The 25016-nt window shown below is 39.9% G+C and overlaps 1 protein-coding gene across 11 annotated transcripts in view; it reads left to right on the top strand.

The window, feature by feature from the left end:
- The window catches only part of SPOCK3 (SPARC (osteonectin), cwcv and kazal like domains proteoglycan 3), a 387711-nt gene that overhangs the window by 300261 nt on the left and 62434 nt on the right, over window positions 1-25016 (top strand). For 6 of the 11 annotated variants that reach the window (XM_043545943.1, XM_043545944.1, XM_007067045.4 and 3 more), the window contains one exon: window positions 4828-4942. In XM_043545943.1, the coding sequence (XP_043401878.1) occupies window positions 4828-4942 (115 nt within the window). Of the gene's footprint in view, window positions 1-4827; window positions 4943-7060; window positions 7094-25016 lie in introns of all 11 variants that reach the window. The other 5 variants (XM_043545939.1, XM_043545941.1, XM_043545940.1 and 2 more) reach the window with 1 other exon arrangement.

The following is a 25016-nucleotide window of genomic DNA, read 5'->3' as shown; positions in this document are numbered from 1 at the left end:
TACCTTTCAAACATAAAAATTTTTTTCAGTTGTGTAATTACTAGTTATGAGTTGTCTAAAAAGTATCTCATTAATGTACTAATATTAATGTTCTAGAAAGAGTTCCTGTTTGCCTCAGTGAAATTTCAACAAGATTTCAATTCACGTCAGATTCACAGTCCATACTGTGCACTAGATGAGGAAGTTGTGTAGAAAAAAATAGTATATGATACTGTAATCAGACTACATCATAATGCATATACACACAGGGACAGAATTAACATTGTGTGGGCAACTTTAATTCTGGCATTTCTTATTTTTTGAGTGCTTGACTTTGCAACTTAAATAACTTTGTGTTTTTGTCTGTAATTGAGTCTAACTTTCTTTGCAAAGAATATCAGAGCACTTTACAAATCTTACTTTATAGGTGGGGCTGATAGCACCATTCCTTATTGAGGTTACTTGATGCTTCCCATTTAGAGACCTTGTTTTCAGTTGCTCATTAGTTTGCTAACCTTTAACCATTCAGGCTGAAATTTTCCATTGCAGGGTTTGACTCAGGCAGAATTGTTTTAGAAAATTTCAGCCAAAATCGTCTAGCAATTTCTGAGAATAAGGCTAGGGAAAATATATATGTTTTTCCTGTGTTAAATTCAGGTGAACTTTTCTTTGAAATTCTCTAATGCCCCTGTCCTTTGGAGCAGGGACTTGAAACTTGACTGGGAATGGGGCCTTTGCATCAGTGATTTGCCTTTTGCCATGTAATCTACTCAAAACTGGCCAAGAAATAAGCTTTTGAAAAAACTGCAGTTTGCATATACTGAGTAGAGACTTTTAGCTTCAAGGGTCTAGCAAATCTCCAAAGATTCTGTACACACTGATCATGCTCCAGTCCTGGGCTGAGCAGGACTTTACCTACAATTGCCATTCTGGTTTTCTGGGGATCAGGCCAGATCCAGGCACTGGCACTTGAGTGCAGAGTGCCTGCATTTCCTGTGTTCTCAGTGGCACACACACCCTACTTGGGGTAGAATGGAGGAGGAAGCTGCCTGATTCAAATGCAGAGGAGATCAGAGCCAGAGCTGATGAGGAGAGCTGAATGGAACAAGGAGCCTGGGGCGGGCTGAGACTGCAGGCTGTGGGAAAAGATGATACTTGGTAGATATGGAGAATGGGATTGGGATCCAGGTAGATAAATGTGGAAAGGGGAAAAGATGCTAGGATAAGGAGCCATGGAGGAAGTGGGGAGGACACTGAGTTTGGATGAAGAGCCTGGAGAGGAAGACGGGGAGGCAGAGGGGTTGCAGAATGGAGGGTGGGAGTGAGGTCAGTGGGAGGAGATAGAGCAATTGGATGAAGAGCTGGGAGGGGTAGGAGAGTAGGAATGGCTATGCAAGGTGAAAGGGATCAGGAATTGTGGGGCAGAGATTGGGACTGGAACATAGTCTGGGCGGGGGAGGGGGAGACTAGGATTGGCTAGGCAAGAAGACTGGAACTGCAATGAGAGGCCTGAGGAGTGGTAACTAGGACTGGCTAGAAGAGGAGTATGGGACTGGGATGACATGCCAGGGAGTGGAAGGGACAGGTTGGAAGGGATGGGGAAGAAGCAGTCAAGTAGGTGATGGAATGGGTAGAAGAGCCTGTGCCGACTACAGCACACTCCCCTCCCAAAACTAGATGGACCCTGAGATTTCATTCCTCTGCTGTCAGCAAATAGCTGTGAAATCCACAAACAAAAGTGTGTCTCATCCCTATCAAGTGCTCATCCAGATAGGGGATGACAACCTACTACTGCAATCAGGTGTTTAGTGAGATGAAGTGACGTAGGTCTACATGGTGGATCTAAAAGTTCACATCACAGCTCCCATTGACTTCAGTCACAGTTATGAATGCTCAGAACTTCTGCAAATCAGACCGGAAGGTCTTAAGGCGGGCACCAAAAAATGAAGAACACACAATTAGTAACCCCCTATGAAAAGTTTGGCATTACTTGCCCAGCATCACTTAGGAACTCTGTGGCAGGAATAGAATCCAATTATCCAGGGAATTATTCAGCTGCCTTACTCATCATGAGACCATGCTTTCTCTTCTTGTAATCTCCTGCCTCATTCACTACTATCATTCCAAACCCTCATATCCTGCCCCGACACCAAGTGGCAGGACCTCTTACCACCCAAGGAGGGTGGGGAATCTTGGGCCTAGGCTAGTCTATATTCCACTGGGGTCCTTGGACTACTGGGGATATTAGCTGGCAGTTCCTTCATGGAGCTGTGAGCACAGGCATGTACCTGGAGCAGCCTCAACACTTTCTGTGGCAAGAGAGGGACCCTGGCACACATTTATATTGAGTGCACCAGGTTGCAGCCCCTCTTACAGGTCCTTTAAAACCTCCTCCAGTTCTGCCTGCACTTTTCCCTGCACCTCCTGATTTATGTACACCCTATCTGTGGCCTCATGAAGTTGTGAGACCTTCTGGCACTGGCCAAGGTGGCCATCCACCATACCAAGAGGACGAAGCTGGACAGGGTGCTCTGTGATTGCCTACTTCAGATCCCTGCTGAAGTCATATCTCTGGGCAGAGTTCCTCTGGGCTGCATCCACTGGATGCCTTAGAGGAGTAGTGGCCACTGTCTGGGGTTCTCTTCTCAGTGTTCCCCTCTGGATCCCTGCTTTTGAAGAGAGAGAGAGAGAGAGAGAGAACAGGGATAAATTTGCCTTAGGTTAAAAGCAGCTTGCCTCTGGAGTAGAACTTGGCAGAATGTTAGAAAAACATATGCTTTTTCGTTTATAGTGTTTTTAACATTGTAACAAGAATGATAAATACAGAACTCATATCAAAATAACATACGTACATTGCAATAATTGTAGAACAAATGTGACTATTCCCATGCTTATAGATTCTAAAATCAACCTAAGATGAGGGTAAGTTTGAATACTTTTGTGTCTGGAAATAACGGACCAAGTTTACAACCTAAGCTGCTGCTGTTCCCACAAGCCCACATTCAAACAAATATCTGTGCTCCCCCAAGTTGCCATCTTCCTGCCCCTTACCTTAAAGGAAGTTAGCAAGAGAAAGTCAAAGCCCTTTCCAAGCAGTGTCAGCAGTCACTATAGAGATTGCTGGAGAACCTAGCCACTGGGGTAATGTAGCGTGGTTCAGATGAAACTAAAACAAATAGAAGATGAATCAGGGAGTATGAGAATGGTGACTTTCTCTGACTTTGGATGATACTTCAGAAAATTCCTCTTATGTTTTTCTTTGCCATTTGAACCTGTCCTCTGAAATAAAAAACGTTGGGGTTGTATCTCCTTCACCTGACTGAACAGAGGGAAGTCTTCCATCATCTACTGGATGATACTCTCTATCATCTTTTTTATTTCCTCCTTTCATCCCACAAAAGCTCCTTACTAGGTGACTACAGATTTGTTCCTAATATCAAACCATCCTACAGGCCAAAATCAAGAACGGACCTTTGTTTGAAGAGGTTCATGGGATCAATGTGGCCCTATTTTTTTTATGCTATATAGAAGAGTTTAACTTTTTGATTAGAACAATAATGATCATAATTTTATTTTTATCCACCTGTATGTATTGTCCATGTTACTTTCATTTTTTGAAATTATATTTGTTTTTTGTTTTAGTATTGTTAAGTATTGTCCATAATCCCTGTGCATGTTTTACACACATTGTGTACAAATCAGAACTAAGCAACCTTCAACTTAGTTTTATATCATAGAAGATAGTGACAGTTTCAATTGGGCTCTATGTGGAATACATTAAATTGTATTGTCTATGACATACTGGCTTTATTTTGAGTAGGTTATTGTGTTAATAATAGAAAGGTATGAATTGTTAAACACTGTAAATAGATTCCTGTTTCTGTCCTTGCTACTTTATTGATCATTAACATATACAGAACAGGTAGAATCAATATAGTCTGAGAACCCACATGTATTATTCTCTATGCCATGAAGCAGAACAGAAGAAAAGACTACTATCATTACAGAACTTTACATGAATCTACTGAGTTGATGTCAATAGTTTACTATATCTTCAAAACCTTGACATAACGTAGGGAATTGTCATACCTGTGACTGGATGTTGCAGGATGTAAGACAAATAACAGAAAATCTGGACAGGCACCATTTTTACAGTATCAGTGGCACTCTTAATCTAGTCTTCCTTGCCTGGAACTATGATTTAGGGAGCCCTAATATGGCTGCACAAAGGAGGAAGGGGCTTATTTCCCTTTACTTTCCTGTGTAGCTATATTTCAGTGATTCACAGCCTGGCCCATATTTAGTGTCTTCACAGTGTCAGTGTTGTACATGAAGGTGGAGTATGTACATATCACTGAATCTGTGTAATTAAACAAATGCATTATTAGTAGAGAGCCTAAAACAACTGCCACCTGAAATTAGAGGACAGAACATTACAGCTTGGATCCATCTTTAATTCAAACTGTAAAGTGCAAAGACAATATATACTGAACAAAGAAAAGGAATACTTGTGGCACCTTAGAGACTAACAGATTTATTTGAGCATAAGCTTTCGTGAGCTATAGCTCACTTAATCGATGCATTCAGCTGTAGCTCACGAAAGCTTATGCTCAAATAAATGTGTTAGTCTCTAAGGTGCCACAAGTACTCCTTTTCTTTTTGCGAATACAGACTAACATGGCTGCTACTCTGAAACCTATATACTGTACAGTTATTTTTCTTGCATTTATAACCACAAAGAACAAGAAGTGATGAATGACTAACAAAAGCTCCTTCAAAATATTCAATGAACTGGAATTTATATTATAAAATATGTTTACATTAATTCTCATCATTCTCTTATTACAGTGCAAACTAGAATATCAAGCATGCGTCTCAGGAAAACAGATTTCTGTGAAGTGTGAAGGACGTTGCCCGTGCTCTTCAGATAACCCCACAATTATAGGCAGAAATGGTCAGAGAGGTAAGTAAAGGCAATTTTTAGAGAGGAATATGATTTAATTCATGGAAGAGCACAGTGATCACTAAATGGTGACTATTCTAAAGAAAAATGAGGGTTTTTTTTCCTTAGAGTGGGTTTTGAAATAACAGCTAGAGTAGAAGACAATATTTTTCCATGCTAACTGTAGTGTAAAACCATTGTTGATATTTGTATTTTTGTTGAACACAACATGCTCAAAACACAGAAAAAAAAACAGTCTTTGCTCCAAACTGCTTTCACTCTAAAGGTCAAGAAGACAAAGATGCACTAAAGAATCCAGGGTGGGAAGTAACTTAGTTTTAAAAAATTATCCTTAAGTAGCAACAATTGTATTGTTGCGTACTCACAATTAGAGGGCATCATGGAAAAGGTGAGCTTGTATGTGAGAACTGAATGAGAAGACATTGATGACTTTGTGAACCAGGTGCACAGTATTTTTGTGAAATTTGAGTCAGCAGAGCATTTGGTTGCTTTGTGGTGCTTCTGAGCCCCTCGCACAGTTGGTAAAAAAAGATTTGTGACCAACCCCTTCTAGGTTCTGCTGATTCCTGAGTGCTGGAACAGCCCATTGTGGCTGTAGGAAACTGGTGTAAATTATATAACAGCAGGAGTTTGCTCTAGTGGCTGCTAGATGGATGACCTCAGAGTTGGGAGGGTGCACAAAGGTGGTTTAAATTCACCTTTGTGCACAAACCTCCTAAGTGTGCCAAATGCAGCACAGCTAGAGCCTGGGACTTTGTCTTTCTTTCCTCTGCATTTAAAGAACCTCTTTGTGTATAAATGCTATTTTTCCTCGCTGGAATATATGAATACTGGTCTTTTGAAGATATTTTTCTCTGGCAACGTTATAAAGAATAAATAAATAGCATTTATGGTCTTGGTGTATATTATTATATCAGTACTTTCTGAAGCTAATTTATTAACTTTCATGGGCTATTTTAAATTGTGTAGAGAATTCTTACCTCCATTGTAAACATTAGCTGCTGATTAAGTACATTTTTCTTACGATTTTAAAAAAAAAGAGATTGGATTAGTTAATTTTAAGCAATGAATTTAAGTAACCACAATGAACACAGATACATGTACATGCACACACAACCAATTACAAAACTGTGCTAAAACATCACTTATTCCACTCCTTTTTTTCTGCAATAAAATCACTAAGGGTTATATAAATACTGTCTCTAGTATAAACTGCTGCACTACAATAAGGCATCAGGGTTTTTTAATTACATTAATTTTTAGTTGCGCTTTGGTACCTGTTATCAGGGCTTGAAAAAATTCTGCAACATCTACTCACCCTGGTAGCTCAGGTGAAAAATACTGAAGCAGGGGTAAACCTCAATTAGCTTAGTTGGTGCAAGTCCCTGCATGGTTCAGCGATACCAATCACTGGTAACCAATTGCTGATTTAGGGCTATTTCTGAGTATAGACCAGAGACTCCCCCATGGGTGGAAGAGAGATGATCCTGCCTGGCTACCTGTCTCCTGCTTGCCCAGCAGTAGGTATGAAGTGGAGAATCAACTGAGAGGCTTCACCCTGGGAGGCCATTTTCACCTCTGCATATGGTAGCTCTGCCCCTGGCCCCCATCTTCCCTACAATCAGGGTTGCTAGAAAAATTTGTACAGTGTGGTTGCTGAGAGCTATTGAACCAAACAGCAGCACCCCTATCACTTTTATTTCCAGCACCTATGCCTAAAATAAAGTAACAGTAGCACTCAGCCCTCTGCTCCCTGCCTCCTTTCCAGCCCATTCATCTGATCTAAATTCCTACTTGTCCTAGATGAGTGAATTTTTCAATCACAGCCTACTGTTAATACTAAAATTATCTAAATACTGAAAATAAATTATAGGTATGAGTTAGCGGCTTCAACAAGATGGAACTGTTTTTTAATTAGCACTCTTAGGAATGAACTGTTCCTAAAGACTTACCCTGTCAGGGGATAAAGATCATTTATGTTCAGTTGAGTAGAGGGAAAAGGCAGTGAGAATTTAAACTAGTCCTCTCCTGCCTGATTGTGAGGACAAACTGAGTACAAGGTTTTCTTACAGCTGCAGATCAGCAGTACGTAAAAATGTGAATGTCATTTCTTTTCAGTGCCAAAGGCCAGGAGACATGAAAAATGTAAAAGTAAGTTGAGTATCATTGCTAATATTTCAGCTGTCATTTACATGAAAAGTGCATAACGCTCCAGCAGTAGTACACTGTGTGTGTTAGAGAACATTGAGGGGGATTGACTAACAATGCTCATCTGTGCTTTGATCAACAAAGTGTCATCTAGGAATCATGTTGAAACGGTTGGGAGTGTTTTGTCATGCTTCTGCAATTTTCAAAAGAATATAGGACGTATCCTCAAGAATATAAATGAGAAATATAATCACATTGTAGATAGCTGGACTACCAAATAGTTTAATTAATGAATCCAAGCAACTTTTTTGGCATGAATAAAACATAAGTTTAATAACAGTATCTGAAAGTTAATGTTACATAATTCACCAAACTGCTTGTGCTTGCACACTAATTTAGTGATGTAGTATGCAGTTTGTGGCAACTAGCTACTTTGACTTCATTTAATTCATGTTCCTGTTCAGCCAAATTGAGTTTAAAATATAAACAGCAGAATTTTCTTCAGGGGGAATTAAGCAAGTTAATAGTGGAATCGTAGAGAAGTTGATGAAAACACTATTGTATTAAAGCCCTTCTGTGTCTCTTTAATAGATTTCATGTAACTGTGTATAAGAATTTAATTCAGATAAAAATGTGTTCTGTAGAACTAGAATAACTTGACATTATATATTTGTAAAAATCCTTCCTACCTTTTAACCCATTTTGCTTTTTTTTTCCCCTCTACTGCTGACCTAGTTTTTCCGCATGAGTCTTAAACGGCAGTATATGACTGTTTGAATCCCTTCTCTTTTCTGTGTCCAGTACAGATTCATTTGTACTCTCCAGTCTGTGAATAGTACCATGTTAACTCACATTGACAATCTGTCGTTAGGTGCATTTTTCTCGTCACTGAGACTGTAGTCTGTTGCAACTTAATTATGTTGCCCAGACTTCTTCAGACTGGACTACATTACAAAGTTAGGTCGACATAAGACAGCTTATATTTACCTAATTATGTCAGTGTCTTACATCGGCAGGGGGAAGGCTGTAGTTAAGTGCCCTACTACACCGACCTCATAACTCCACCTGCATGGGAGGCGTAAGGTGTATGTCGGTGTAGTTAGGGCAACACAGTGTCTTTGTAGACACTGCATCCCTTATATCAGCTGCTGACTGTCTTGTAAATTTCACAGCAGGAGCCAACTGCTCCCTGCTCCTCTGGAGAGCTGGGCTGCTGGACCATACCCCTGGCTGGGAGCCAGGGAGAAAATGGACCCCATACCCAACTGGGAGCCAGGTCAAGAAGCCCTGGCAACCCCAACCTCCCCACTGGGAGCTGGGCAGCCTTGTCAGTTTCTCAGCTTGGTGAACCAAGAAGTTTACAAGGCAGGTTTCTGGGCTCCTGGAGCCTGTGGGACAGCTGGGTGCTCAGGGACCAGGCTCTCGGCTCCCCACACTGCCCTTCTTAGGTTGGTGGAAGTGCTTCTGGTGAGGACACGCACCGCTGACCCGAGAAGGGTAGTGTGGACATGCAACACTTCAGTTAGTCAACGTAATACAAGTTGACTTACATTTCTAGTGTAGACATACCCTTCTATACTTATGAATTTGACTATTTCCTTTCATTGCACCATGTTCACTTTGGGTCCAGATCTGCACCTATTGTGGTCAATGGCAAAACTTTCATTTACTTCAGAGATAAAGGATCAAGCCCCTTCGTTTCTTAATTCCACCAAATTTTGGAATGCTAGAATAGATTTTGCCTATTTACAAAGCTTATTTAGTTTTTGTTTTGTTTTTAAGCATATGTAGGCATTTATAAGGTCCTTGTCTAGCCTCAACACTAAGCCAGTCTATACTATTATGATTGGACAATTCCCAGCCTCCCCACACTCTTGTAATACTATGACTCATCTTGTGTTGGGGAACTAGGTTGGACGGGTTATCATACCTAGTGCTGTGAGTCCAAATGCCAGAGCTAAGGGTCGCGACAGAGTCGGTGCCAGGAATCTTAGCCAAGGGTCAGAACCAGATTACCAGGAATCAGGGAAGGCAGGAGGAGGGCTGGTTCTGAGGCAGGAGCAAGGCTGGGTACAGGATGGAGCAATAAAGGCGCAAAGCCAGAGCAAAGCTTGGAGAGAGATGAGGAGTGGGAGGCAGAGAGTCCGTGGGCCTGTTCATTGAGCAGCTAATGAGCTGCTGCTGCTGCTGGGCTTAGGAACAAGCCTGCTAGCTTCTTCAGCCAATCAGGCAGAGCACTTTGTCAGATAGCCTAGCTGACTTGTTAGGCTGTCAGGAGTCTTGAACAGATGAAGCTGTGGGGCCTTACTCCTGACTTTTTGTCAGATCTTCACTGTTGGATTTTTTGTGTGTTTGTTTGGATGGGGGTGGGGGGGGGGGTTGAGAGTCAGGGTGTCAGATCTCTTCTCCTTTGCAGATCCCTTCATTGCAAAGTTCTGTCCAAATCCTTCTATATCATTTTATAGTTCTTTCTTTTAGCATGTTTGAAAAGGAGGTAAAAATATATTTTAAAGATTATAGAAACCATGTCTCTGTACTTTGGTGATTGTTCAACCAATGTGACAGGTCTAATTATAGGGAATTACCTCTGAAAATGTGTGTGACCCCACTCTCTAGCCTTATGCCACATTAACCGCTACAATTAAGTGTAGTCTCCTTGTCATTTTCTACAAAATGTTATATGTGGATAGTTGATAATATGCAGAACTGAAAAAGAATATTGAAGACTAAAGTGAAGTGAGCTGTATTTTTCATTTATTTTTGAACCACAAATTGACACTTATTGCTATCTGGATAAAAGCTAAAAAAGGAAACCAAATAAGTAAGTATACAGAGACACAGCTCCTAAGCGAAAAATAATGTACCAGGAAGTTTCTGAAATTAGGAGATGGTCTGACTGGATTTGATTATCAGGGTACATACTTGACTAAATCACATCTGGTTTGAAGGAAGGTGGAAATAAAATGAGTACATTAATATATTTCAAAAGTACCAAAATAGATTAATCTTCCTTTTGTGAGTTGGATAGAGTATAGAACCTAGGATCGACACCTCTGATACCAGCTGCCAAGCACAAGACTGAGGAGGTGTTGGGCTGGGTTTGTTAAATGCTTCAGTTCATTCACAAAAAGGAATAAAAATATCAAGGGCAGCTGTCATGGCCCTAAGCAAATTATAATAACCAAACAGTATAAATGCAGAGCATGAGAGGGGGAAATGTGGGCAAGGAAAAGCAAATTTGTGCTTATTATTTATTTACTGATACTTTTATTTTATAGCTATAATGCAGATCGGGATCCCTATTAGCTGTACAAACATAGGACAGTAGTCCTACCTCAAGAAGCTTACAATCTATGAAAGCACACAATATCTAAATGATAAGGGAAACAATTAATTATGTGCAATCTAAAATACATTTGCTTTTTTATATATATAATTTAACATTGTGTGTGTGTGTGTACACACACACAATGTTAAAGTAAATATACGCTACCTTTAAATGGAGAACTGAGCAGTTGATGTTGGCTGTTGGTATTTTGACTGGGGTGGAGGTAATGCAGTAAGGCAGGACAGGAACAGAGTTGTAAAGAGCTTTGAGGTTGTAATTATATTGGATTTCTGCAGAGTCTTTACCTCAGTCTGTAATATAGGTTGGTCCCCGTCTTATGTGACTCATGCTGTGAAGATTTTTTTAGTTGGACTTCCTTTACTGAATACCTCTATATTTATAATGAGGGATCCTAGTTTTCTGTGGTTAAAAACAAAAAACAAAATTCTGATTTAAAAAAAAAAAAAAGGAAAAATCCACGATTACAACGAAACACTGAACTTTAGTTTCTGTAACAATATATATAGATATCAGTTGAACACACTGTTTTATTGAAATATTTACAATTTTTAAACTGACAGCCAGAGCCCCACCTTTGTGTATGTTCTTATTTTTTCACAAAATGGAAAAACTAAAGATAATCTGTAAAAGTGCAAATTCTGTGTTTTTCTGTGGCAGATTGATTTTTAGTATCCCTGTTTATAACCACCTTCCATAGCAGGACAAAACTATTGGTCAAAAGCTTATAATATTGACATGAAGTAAACTTCTGGAGTGATAGACACTCTGCAGAAATCTAGACTTGAGGCAAAGGAACTCTAAATGACAGGAGGGTAGGAACACAGGTGCAAGATAGCCACACTCAGTACTCTGTAACCAAACGACATTTGAAGAAATCTCTGAGGATGGTTAGAAGTAGGCAGAGGCTGTGGCATGTGAAATCTTGTAGAGAGAAGCTTATTCTCCCTCTGGGGGAAATACTGAAAGTTGAGCCACTCTGAGTGGAGATGACTGACTCTGGTTAACTCCAAGTGCTTTTCCACCCATTTAATCTAGTGACACTCCCTTATAAGGCAGACATTTGCTTCTACTTCCATCCCTGTCTTGTGTATATGAGTGACTGAAGCCTCACTGTCTGAATAAATTAATATTAGATGTACAAAAAGTCTTACTGTGCAAAGCTGTAAATGGCTGGTGTGTTTTCTTTCCTGTCTGGACCAAATATTTTTATCATGGATAGATGTTTCCATCCAAGCCAGGAAACTTATTATCAGATGTGGCTGCATTCATTCCACTGTTGAGTCTGGAGGGGCATGTAGATGGGAAGTACATAGGATTCCCACCTCTGTAATGAGATCCATACTGAATCTGGCATTGACACCAGATCCTGAGATTTTGAGTGTCAGGAGAGACTACAGAAGGGGTCTGAAGTGTTCTTGTCAATGAGATTTGCCCTATTAACTACATTTACAACTGCTGGGGATGGCAGACTTACCTGGCCAAATGGGCTCTGGATGGGTGCATATCGGTTGTGCTCTTCTTATGGACCAACCGTGTCCTTATGAATAATGAATAGAGTTCCCACGTTCACTAGCCACCCAGAAAGAAGTGTTCACTCTTGGGAATGTTTTGAATAACTCCCCATTAAGATTGGTGGTAACAGGTCAATTAAAGTTTGTATTGTAAGAGGCTTCTTGAGAAAAAGGAGCCTTCATTAATTTGTCATGTAAGGAGGAATTCATATGTAGCCTGGACAACTACCACCACTGGCATGATTTTTTTTTAAGAGTACTCTTCTGCCAATGTGAAGCCAAAAGGCAAAGTGTCCTACTGAAAATGCCTTCATCTGTTGTAAGCGTTGAGGGGCATTAAGCATATGAATGTAGGAAGCCTGGCAAGGGGACACCGTAATGTGCTGAATATTGTCACTCAATTAATCTCAGTTTTAGCAAATAAGTTCCAGGAGCACCATTATATTAGGTTATGTAGGTTACAGGAGATGGGAAAACTTGATGTGAACACACATACAATTAGATTAACAGCGAAGTGGGTCCTGTTGTGTACATTGCTACTTAAAACACAAATATAGCTAATTAGTGTTTTTAAACAAATTGCATAGCAGCATTCCCAGAAAGCCTCATTATGTTTTTATACACATGGCACTATCTTCTTACTATATGAGTAAAAACCCTGCTACATCATACAGGTGTGGATACCAAATAAACCATTTTTTCTGCTGTTTGTATTGAAAGAGAAAGTGGAACAGTTTCCCAAAATCACAAATGTACAATTAGAGGGATGAGAGTAACACTTGCAATAACCTCTTAATCACTACTTTGCATTATTACCTTTCAAGGAAAAACAGTACATTTTATTCTCTCTATAAAATTAACTTAGGAATGACCTCCATATGCCTTAAAATATACACTAGACTAGTCAGACCTGACAACATTAATGATTAGCTATGGGGTGGCCAAATGAAGCCATTTATATAAGAAAATGGGTTAGATTCCGATCTAAAAATGTTTAGATTTTTATTTTATATTCAAGATTAAGACTTCAAATCCAGAAAAATGAACCCCTACAGTAAGCAGGCTCTCATGTTATGATGTGTCTTGGTTTTATATTCAGAAATCTACTCATATGAATTAACATGAGTTCTGAATATATTTCACAAAATAGGAATGCCATAAGTGGTGGTGTATTACTGATAAATCGATTATAGAAAATACTGGCTTTCCCCCCCCAAAAAGGTGTATTAAATTGGCAACAAATGCCTTTAAGAGAGGTGTGCTTATTTTCAGGATGGAGAAACTGTTGCCATTTCAGAGGTCCTCTTTCTTAGGAGAAGAGGCTCAATAAATGAGTGGGCATTTTCAAAAGCAGCAGCATTAAGTCAGGTTTGCTTATTGGAAATCTTTCACACGCTATTAGCTGAATCAGCCCTTGTTTTGGTCAATTTTTTATTGCACTGTTCTTCTTTCTATCTGCATTTCAGGTTTTTAGTTCATTACCATAAGATGTCTCATACAATACAATATTGACTGAAAGCAGTAAAGCAGTTTATACTGAAATTAAACACCAAGCAGCATCTGAAGTAGATGGTCTTGTGGCTAACGCACAGGACTGGGAGTTAGACTGGATATCTTGTCTTGTCTGTGCCATAGGCTTGCTTAGCTCCCTTAAGGCGTGATCCTGTACACTGAAGTCAATGGACATTTTGCTGTTGATTTCAGTGGGAAAAGGATCAGACCCTTGTGCTGCCTGTGACTCAGTTTCACTGTCTGCACAGAGATGATGAAGCTTAGTCCATTAAGGCTGATAAAGTACTATGAGCTGACACAGTGAAAAGAGTTCTAGAAATGCAATTTATTATTAATCTAATTCTGTTTCCAGTGACAATTAATTTAGCAGTAAATGTCAGTTTTAACATTTTTGCTTTGTATCATATTTATGCAAAATATTTTCTTTTAAATAAGTTCAACATCACATTTCTATTTCAAATCTTTACATATATACCAAAACATTTTTGCCTTTACTAATTCACTCATTTACAATTTTGAACTTTTAAAATGTGGGTCTTTTGTGGCAGTTTGTTTGTGCCCTCATTTCAAACTCTTATGCCTTGATATTGGACTGTAATTTTGACAAAGAATCTCTTTCTCCTTTGGTGTTATAACTGCTTCATAGTCCATTTTCTGCATGATAGTTCTGTAATATAGACTGCTATTGTTAAATTTAAAAAATTATTGCTTTACAAATTTTTATAATAACATTCATTTTACTAGAGTAGTGAAGTGATCTCAGTAATATTCATTTGTAATTTAAAACTGATTACCAGTGTTACAGTAGGAATGTGATATGATATAAAGGGAAATTGCTAGTACAATAAGATTTTATTGTTGTATTTATATAAGAATGCCATTTCCTATTCATGCCAAACATGGACATTTACTTCAGTGTTTGTGGAATAGTGGAAGCTTTAATGGAGACATTTTTATTGTTTATTCCCCCACTGTTCAAAAGTTCTGTATGAATCTCATTTAGATTTCTAAGAAGAATAAAAATATAGCAGCTCTGTACCATATCTTGAAAAGCACGGAAGTAAGGATATTTGTTTTTGCACAGATATCCTTTGGGTGAAATTCACCCAGATGCAGAATGCTAGCAAAAGACCCATCACGCTACATAAGCTCTGTGTTAGGGCTTCTAATAGAGAGGCTTCCATTGCCCTTGCACATGAAGAAAAGTGTCTCTGTACTAGCCTCACATACTGCAGATTAAGACAAAGTTGATCAGTGAAGGTGAGCCAAGGGATCCATATTTACTTAGTCAAACAGCACCCCACTTCCACACGCATAGTACAAGAGTGACACACAGGGAGCGTTGCCATAGACTGGAGGACTGGGAAATTGTAGCACTGCTCTATACCATAGGCCCAGCCTGTGAGTGGATTTCACCTCCCAAAGTCTATTCTCGCCTCCATTGCCTTTCACCTGCACGTAGGCATGGGTACTGTGGCTTTATGTGGATGAAATTTCAGATCTCCAACATATAAAATCTACCATATTAAGAAAGACTTATAAGAACTAGAGTTGGTCAAAAAAAAATTGTTGAAAAATGACCTACTGATAAAAAAAAATTAATGGAAAATCTCCTGATTTCTTCACTTCTGGGGGGGGGGGGAAGAGTGTGTTAGGGACAGGAAATGGCAGTAAAACATGTGACAAAGCTCTGTCCTTTCACCATGGGTCCCACATTTCCTGGCAGATTTCACTAGCCTCAGAGGCTCACTGCAACCCTCCACATAACCCTTCTTTCTCGAGAGACAAGGGTCACAGTCTACTGAGCCATTTTCATCATAAACCAGCAAGGGAGGTGAGGAGAAGTTATCCTTCCTTGCACAGTCTCTGTTGTCTCCCAGTCTCAGTGATTAATCAGGGGGCAAAGGTGGGGTTGGAGCCCGGGCCCACCCTCTACTCCGGGCTTCAGCCCAGGGACCCTAATAGTATCAGCTATGGTAGCTGACCTTTTAGAAACATGATATGTACAATTCCCTGGGCTACTTCCCCCACAGCAGCCCTCACTTCCTCAAGCTCCACTTCACCCTTACCTCAGGGCCTCCTTCCTTGTTCCTGATATGGTGTGTACTACTCAGCCTCTCCACCAGCACAACTTCCTCCCACAGCTCCTGACATGCACACCCACCTGACTGACTGGGAGGCTTTTAACTAGTTTCAGCCAGCCCCTGATTGGCTTCAGGTGTCCCAATCAACCTAGCCTTCTCCCTGCCTTCTGGAAAGTTCTTAATTGGCCCCAGGTGTCTTAATTGACCTGGAGCAGCTTCCATTTCACTTAACCTGGTACCAGTGATTTGTTTAGCCTGGAGCTAATATATTGATCTCCCACTACTTTTCTATAGCCATCTGGCCTTGCCCCGTCACAAATATCTGTCTTGTAGAAAACAAGCATCCTTCATATAAAGTAAAACAATGACGCCAAAACATTCTAGTTACATTTATGCCATTTAGGGAGTGGAGGGAAAATCAGTGATACAAAAGAGCAGATAACGTGTTGAGCAATGACAATTGACTTTTTACTCCTCTGAAACATAGACATGAATGCAAAATTCCTGTAAATCCTGTATTGTGTAGATGACTAACATTGGGAACTCGAGTAGATGAATTATGGGGGTAGGGAAACAGATTCTAATGTCCACAGTAATATATATCAGAGGGAAGAATCCAGCTGAAATAAAAGATATTTGTACCAGATATTTGTGAAAAACCAGTTTGTGCCCCATATTGTATCTTCCAAAACTCATTCAATAATAGTTTGTCTGTGGAAAGAGGACCCTTGTAATGTTGACAAGATCAAGTGAATTTTATAGGGATGGTGAGATGCACAATAAGTACTTGTGGGAGTTAAAACTTAACTTAAGAAGCCGTTTTTGTGAAGAAATAATTTTAAGAGTGAGAATATTTTGCGTGTACATTTTTGTACGAAGCTCTTTGACATTCTGTATGTTTCTTTTCTCCTTTTATCAATTTTCTAGTCTAAAATATCATAAGCCTTTTTAGTCTGAGCTGTTAGCCAATATTCAGGGTCTTGCAGATTGTTTCTCTTGGGAGGAGAAATTGATGACGGAATTTGGTATCAGGATGGAATCCTGATTATTTATAAAGAAGGTACACTAAGTCCTGTTTCCCTCAACACAATGGGAATAAAACAAGAGGAGGCAGTTTCTTTGCTCACAGTTCCAAACCTCCTTCCAGCTAACACTTTGGCCAAAAAACTGTCTCTCACTCTCCCTTGGCTTTCTCTAAGGGCCAGGTTACCCATGCTTCTCTTGTTGGCTTTCTGCTCTCTTCTCTGGCTGCTTCTGACTCACAGATACACACAGTTCCACCAAACAATACTCAGCCAGTAGGTATGCGTTCAGACCTCAGGGGACCGATGGCCATTCAGGCCATATGGCTTAGCTTCTCCTCCAGTCTTGCCATGTTGGTCTGTGATTTGGTTGTTGGCTTCTGTTGTTTCAACTGTTACTAAATAATGGGGCATTTAACTTTTCTCTCATTTAGTCTGAATGGAAGGCAGCTATCACACCTGCTAGATTCAGCAAGATTTGTGACTGGCCGTAAATCAAATATCTATTCTTGGGAACCACCCAGCATCCAGCATAACAGTATCTATTGCATTAGCAATGTGATCACCACACATGTATGTAAATACTTTTGATAAGACCACTTCAATATACTGTCTAAATGATTTTCCAAAACATTCACCAACTTCTTTGAGAATTCTGACTTTTCAGGTCAGATGCAGTCACTCTTTTTAATTCACATTACATAAAAACTCAAGATATCTGGGGTGTTGTTTAGGATATTAACATGTAAAGCTGCTTCCTTACTAGCTAAAGATTGCTGACTTGCTGTTTATAAAGGAAAATGCATGCACAGGACTGTGATATGAATTTGTTTACTGTTAAAGTTCTGATTAGCCTGCTGATGTTATATATATATATATATATATATATTGTGTATGTATTCTTGTTTCAAAGCAAACGATCCCATGATCAACTTTTTCTCTGAGGAGAAAAAAAAATATATTCCTACGTGAATTTTCTTTTTTATTGGATCCATATTTGTGAGTATGTGTGTGTGTGGTGTCAGAGCAAGAGGGAACATTAGAGAAATTGCTGTGTTGAAAGAAAATAGTTAATGCTTTTTAATGTTGTGTAATTGTTTGATATCAGTAATGTTAACCTAGGGTATTAGATAATTAGTGAAGCAATTTCAAAAGTGGAGTCCCCAGACCACTAAATTGTTATGAAAGGGTAGCTTGTTAGGCACTGGTAGGCCAGATGAAGCTTACATATACTAAACTAGTTTAGGTAAGTCATAAGAGCCCCCTTTAGTTAGGAATTTAGGATGTGTGGATTATAAAACTGGAAACATAAATATGGTTCAGACCATTAAAATGGTGTTGGATTCAATTATAATGGTTATAATTGCCTTAATTATGTACATGAAGGGGGCTTTGGCACTCTGAGGTTTCGTTAAAGTGCTTTGTAAATCTGTGTCAGTCATTCTATTGAGACTAAATAAGCAGAGGTATGGATTCTATGGTAAGTATCTGAATCAGCATTATTGTCCTGTAGTCATGTTACATGTTAAATAAGCTAACAAAACACTGTCATGTTTCAGTTTCCATTCCTGAGATGGCTGCAACATTATTTTTACTTGTACTATATTTTATATTGTCAGTATGTAATTTCTTGTTAATATGAACATGTTTGTTTATCAAAGTTAAATAGCTTCTGTGGGTCTTTATTTTCAGCAAGGTTAATTGCTCCTCCTTCCACTGGCTAATTTTTGAAACATAAAGGCTATTGTGTCATTTACATGAATTACAATCATGTCATTTTGTGCTATGATCATGCCAGATCTCATAAGCAAGGCAGCCTGAGTCAGACCAGTACTCTAATAGTAGACCTATGTGTTGCAGAAAGTGGTGTTGGTGGTTTAGCAGTGTTCTGCGTTGGTAATGGACCAGTGCACTGCATTTCACTGATTTTCTTTCAGATGAGATGTAAAACCAGTCTTACCCTCATCTATTTAAAGATTGCATGGTGCTTCTTTTCTAGCCAAATTTCAATAAAGGGAATTATGTTCTCACTAATTTTCTGACATACTCTTCATTTCCTGCCTTCCACTATGGTGTTGCTGTTGTCTGTTTTATATAGGTGCAGTGCTGTGTTTCAGTGATTGGGAAAGTGATGGATGTTCTGAGGCTTGCTTCAGTCTTTTAAAGCCCTTTGAGCTCCTGGGACTATATAAGTGCAAAATGTTTGTTTGCTGTTGCTAATATTTGTTATTATTATCACATTAAAATTAGCAGAAATAAAGAGTGATAGCTAATTATGCCAACTCAACACATGGAAGAATTTGCTAGGGACATGTTGCCCATATCTGAGTTTTTATAGTTATTTTTGTTAAGGTGTAAAAAATAAAAATGTTAATTTGTTGTAAAGCAGACCTCCATATTCAAAACTAATATTCCACTTGAGCTAAGGTTCATCAACCATTTTTATCCATATGTGCCAAAGCCTCATTATACAAGGAAAAGGTGATCAGCTTGCTTGGTCATCCAACTGCCTTTTTCTTAAAGGATTTGAAAACAAATTCCATTGTGTGCTGTGAAATGCAAAGTTCAAAATGTCTCTTCTGATTCCAGAGAAATGCTTAATGATCTGGAGGATGGCGTGGACTGCACCCTCAGCAAGTTCGCAGATGACACTAAACTGGGAGGAGTGGTAGATACGCTGGAGGGTAGGGATAGGATACAGAGGGACCTAGACAAATTAGAGGACTGGGCCAAAAGAAATCTGATGAGGTTCAACAAGTTCTGCACTTAGGACGGAAGAACCCAATGCACTGCTACAGACTAGGGACTGAATGGCTAGGCAGCAGTTCTGCAGAAAAGGACCTAGGGGTTAGAGTGGACGAGAAGCTGGATATGAGTCAATGGTGTGCCCTTGTTGCCAAGAAGGCGAACGGCATTTTGGGCTGTATAAGTAAGGGCATTGCCAGCAGATCGAGGGACGTGATTGTTCCCCTCTATTCAACATTGGTGAGGCCTCATCTGGAGTACTGTGTCCAGTTTTGGGCCCCACACTACAAGAAGGATGTGAAAAAATTGGAAAGCATCCAGCGGAGGGCAACAAAAATGATTAGTTTTCAGAGTAACAGCCATGTTAGTCTGTATTCGCAAAAAGAAAAGGAGTACTTGTGGCACCTTAGAGACTAACCAATTTATTTGAGCATGAGCTTTCGTGAGCTATCATTTTCGTGATGCATCCGATGAAGTGAGCTGTAGCTCACGAAAGCTCATGCTCAAATAAATTGGTTAGTCTCTAAGGTGCCAAAAATGATTAGGGGACTGGAACACATGACTTATGAGGAGGGGCTGAGGGAACTGGGATTATGTAGTTTGCAGAAGAGAAGAATGAGGGGGGATTTGATAGCTGCTTTCAACTACCTGAAAGGGGGTTCCAAAGAGGATGGATCTAGACTGTTCTCAGTGGTAGCAGATGACAGAACAAGTTGCAGTGGGGGAGGTTTAGGTTGGATATTAGGAAAAACTTTTTCATTAGGAGGGTGGTGAAGCACTGGAATGCGTTACCTAGGGAGATGGTGGAATCTCCTTCCTTTGTAGTTTTTAAGGTCAGGCTTGACAAAGCTCTGGCTGGGATGATTAGGTTGGGGATTGGTCCTGCTTTGAGCAAGGGGTTGGACTAGATGACCTCCTGAGGTCCCTTCCAACCGTGATATTCTATGATTATGAGCATGGGGAATAAAAACAGGTGTTTAATTTACTGTATCACTAGTGTGGGGGGTAGGAAGTGTACTGCTGACCAAACCACTGCAAACATATTCAAGGTTTGATCCAAAGAAAATACAAAACAATGTTGTTGTTGGCCTTGTATACTTCACTAGTACCTTCCCCCAAGTCTCCCTTTTTTGTTTGACGCTCCCAATTTTACAAGGACATACATGCTTAACTTTATTCACATAAATTAAGTCAAAAGGACTGTTTGCCTTCATAAATATTTACACGGTCAGGGCCCGAGAGTGTGAGTATGTATGTGTGTGTGTATACAAATATGCATCCTTTTCGCTGGTGGTCTTCCTAGATATCAATATACAATACAATATCTTTTTCAAGCTAATTCTGCCTCCATCTTACCAGCTTTTCCATTCTTTCTGGTAAGTAGCTCAGATATGTGTGGGTCTTCTCTGCCTCTCTTTCTTTACTTCCTTACTTCTTTGAGAAAATATGCACTCAGGGCTTGTCTGCACTTAGAGTGCTGCAATGGTGCAGTTGCACCAGCTATAGTGCTTAGCAAAGATGCTTCCTACGCTGGCAGGAGAACTTCTTCCATCGGCATAGATACTCCACCTCCCTGAGAGGCAGTAGCTGTGTCCCTCCAGTCTCCATAGCACCAGGAGTTCGGCTGGCATAACTGCATTGCTCAAGGAGAATCCACACCCATGAGCAACATAGTTATACCAACATCAATTTGTAGTATAGACCAGAGCTCAGATTATTGACATTAGCGCTTCTACACATTTTTATTTCCTTCATGAGCAAATTACAGGCTGGACTATTACACAAAAACATAATTGCCAATCTTTCAATTTTTTGGCTATTCTTAAAAAAAAGTGATATGAGGGTTTTTTGTTTGTGTTTTGTTTTGTTTTCCCCTAGGAGCCCTACAGAAAAAAAGTATTAGTCAAATGTCAGTCTGTGGAACATATGGAATAATGTTTTTGCTTTATGAATTGGCATATCCAGTTAACCTTTTTTTTTTCCTGGTAGCTTTTGGAAATGGGAGATGCATCTTGATTTAAAACTCCTGTTTTAAAGCTATACTTAATCTAAGTTACTACACTTTGGAAATGTATTTTAATTAATAGCAATGACAAGGTATATTTAACTCATATAATTCCTTTCATGTCATCAAACTATAGATGCTTTTGAAGTCTGGGGGTGTTTATTGTGTTTTGGTTTGTGTCACATTTATCTGGATATAGAGGCAAAATGAGGACAGGCACATGGATGGATTTTTAACCAGCAGGCTGCAACTTTTATTAAACTTAAACACAGATGAGGCGCTCTACCACCCATCATCCATATTCTCCTATGCCAGGAGTGGTTCCAGTGCAGGAGTTATAGGGCTCTGACTATATAACCTCTAACTTGTAGTAGGCCTTCCTCAGCCTACCCCTCAGGACTCAGCTCACTCTTCTGAGTCCTACTGCTCCCTGCACCTCCCGCCCCCTTAAGGAGGACAGAGGGTGCAGAAAGGTGGGGACCTTGGCTCACAAGGGCCAGCATGTCTTTCACTATCTCATGAGCTCAAGACCCTTCAGCAAAATCTCAGGTCTTTTTTTACCTCTGGGAACCATTCATTTTATCCTTTCAGCCACACTGCTAGCCTTCCCACTCCCCTTCAGCAGAAAGGGCAGGATATGGGGAAGCCTACTTGGAATTCCTTCCTGAAGTCAATCCTGCTCTGGTAGTGGGCAGATCCCCCTTGCTGTGGGACAGGAATCCAACCCCTGTGGTAGAGCAGAGAGCCCCCTGCTGGGGAAGCCACTTTGCTCCAGGGGGAGGAGCTCCAGAATTCTTAGCTGTCCTCCTCTGCCTCATGACTGCTACTGGAATAGTGAGTAGTCTGGTCATCACAGGCATGGAGTTGAAAGAGGCTCCATACGGCCCATGCTCCAGTTTAAATCCTGGGAGTTGGGGAATGCTGGCCAATCAGCTGCTCTCCCTCCCAAATGGCCAATGGGTTCCAGAGACTCCAAGGTGGAGAGGAGCTACCTGGTGTCCATCAGAGAATGTCTCCCTCACTGTCCTCCTTTACCATGGGCCGCATCAAGTTCCGCATCCGCTGAGGTGGGTGGATGACGTTTTTGATGCACTGTAGATGCTACTTTTATGGCCAGTGTTTATCCAATGGTACATTGAAAGATCTAACCTTCCTGTGAACCTTGGATGCCACTTAGTTACTTTTGCTAAGAAAAACTAATCTCAGATAATGTACTTTTGCCCCTCCACTGCTTCCCCTCCTGTGATAATGTGTGTTATGGACATGTACATGAATAGAATAATTGGATAAATATTCTGTGGTTTGGTTGTAAATGATTTCATATAACTAGCCATCTGTGGTGCTATTTGTGTGTTTCTTGGAATACAATATTAATTTTGGTCTTTTTCATAATATCTAAATTTTACATCCCAGCCACAGACTACCCTAGCTTGCCATAAATCTACTAAATAAAACATTAAAGCCTGCATGCAAAAAATACCAGCTTCTTCCCTGTAGCACCTAGATCCATGAAATTAGCTGTGGTATCCATTTTAACTGTTGTTCCTGCTGATACTGCTCGATCAAGTGCTAAAGCCACCTTGCAGGCAAGCATTAACAGTTGCTCAGTTATATGCAATTATAAGTTCTGCCTCATTAGCATAGCAGCACCTTTATAATTGGCTGACTGCTAAACGAAAAGAATTCAGCTGTAACACATAACTATCTCCTAAAGTTGAGTGGCTCTGAAAAACAGATCTGCATTGGGTTTTGCTAGTATTAACGTATTTTTCTGATAGGAAAAAAAAACAAATATATAGGGAAACAATTCTTCATTCATGTACAGTGAATAATAAATCTTGTCAAAAAGTCCCTGCCTTGTTTATTCTGTTAATAACGTCCCAATTAATAATCCCAATAATGTTCTTGAGACCGTTGTGGTACTCTGCTCATAACAGGGGTAGCTTGAAGTCTGTAAACAAAGATAAATGTAAACCCAGCTTTCAGGGGGCTAAATCATTAAAATATTTGTGTACAGTTTTGCCTTTTCAGCGGGATTATCTCCTAATCTAAATTTAGGAAGTGATGAAAGTTTTAAGCAGGTTTATAATCCAGTTTGCCATGTCTCACAGGAATCAGGATTTTTCCAGATTTTCTTTTAAGGTCAACGTTTGAAGAAGTTGATCATCCCCTGTAGTATTTCTACATGCACAATTTAAGAGGATTGTATTTTAAAGGATATCCCAGAGGTCACTCATCATTCTGTTTCATTCAGTTACTTTATTTCTAAAAGTTGTTATACTGCGAAGGCAAGGGGGAAAAGCAGCATACAGTTTTAACAAAATGCATGCTGAACTGGCAAAAAGGAGAAACTCTGAGCTTCAGCGAAGACAAAGAAAATAGAATTACTCTCTGTGTTCTTTTCTTTTGAAGCAGATAAAGTAATGGAAAGACACAATGGAACAAGGCTTCAAAGCAACAGTACAGGGGACAGATTTTTCAATAACATTTCTGCCTTAGAGAAATTTGAGCAACAAATCTTATGCTTGTCAGTCTGTATTTTAGTCCATTTGCAAAAGAAAAGGAGTAAACAATATATATTTCTGCTACAGCCTGACACAAATGCATTAAAGTCAGTTGGAGTATTTCCATTGACTTCAGTGGGTTTTGAATCAAGACCATAAAGTTGAGGGGCATTGAAGCTCATGGCTTATCACAACTTCCCCGCTGTTGAAAGTGGGCATTTCAGGGGCAGGGAGGACTTCATCTTGGAGTAGCGATGGTGTGGGTTCCTTTAAGGGTCCCTCAGCTACTGACATAGGCTCCTGCGTCTCCTCTTCTAGTACTGCAGGGATATCTTTCACCTGTATGTCCCCACTGTCAAACAACTAGGTGTGTCATCATAGGTCTGTTTTTCTTCAAAGTGGCCTAGGAATGCTGGAGGGGCAGACTCATCATCTCAGGCTGGTCTTATTGGTCTCATGGATGTGCCAGCCATGAGCCTAAATGCTTCCGCCATGGGGTTTAGGGCTGAAGAAGTGGAGCTCTCACTGGGTTCAGCCAATCGAGGCAGGAATCTGGTCTCCATTCTAGGATACAACGTGATAGTGTCCTCCTCTTCAGACTCTCTCTCAGATGTGTTGAGCAGGGGTAGGTTAACTCTAAGGGGCCCACTACATGTGTTGGGTTTTGGTTTCAGTCCAGAACCCTTTTGCCTCCCAGGTCCCATGTCATGGTCCATTTTATAAGGTGGGTGCCCATTAATTCCCCAACAGGTACTGTCTCTATTATGTCTTGTATATAATATAATATTTATTAATATCTTTGAGTGTTGGCGGTCCCAGATTAGAGATATTATGGCACAATACAAATAACGTCTATTAACATATGTGGGGGGGGGGAATTAAATCTAATTTCTTTTTCACTAGGTAGTGTAATTTTTTTTTGCATTTTTCTCAATTTGGACAATATAACAGATTAGTCAGTTTGGGGTTTAGTGAGTTTCTAATCTATTTCATTTGCAAATTGTCATATCCAAGGACAGTGGAGTAACGATTGGGTTACAAACACCACAGGTGACTTAGAGGAGGTGTGTGTGTTTTTTTTTTTAAGTCATGGAAATATTAAAATTGGATGTCTTCCTAAAAAAATGCTCTAGCTCAGCCAGAAGTTATGGATCTCTTGGAGCTATTACTTGATAAAATTTTATGTGTATGGTA

Source organism: Chelonia mydas, chromosome 4, assembly GCF_015237465.2.
Source record: "Chelonia mydas isolate rCheMyd1 chromosome 4, rCheMyd1.pri.v2, whole genome shotgun sequence".
In the NCBI taxonomy this organism is placed as follows: Eukaryota; Metazoa; Chordata; order Testudines; family Cheloniidae; genus Chelonia; species Chelonia mydas.
This window is presented reverse-complemented; position numbering and strand designations above follow the sequence as displayed.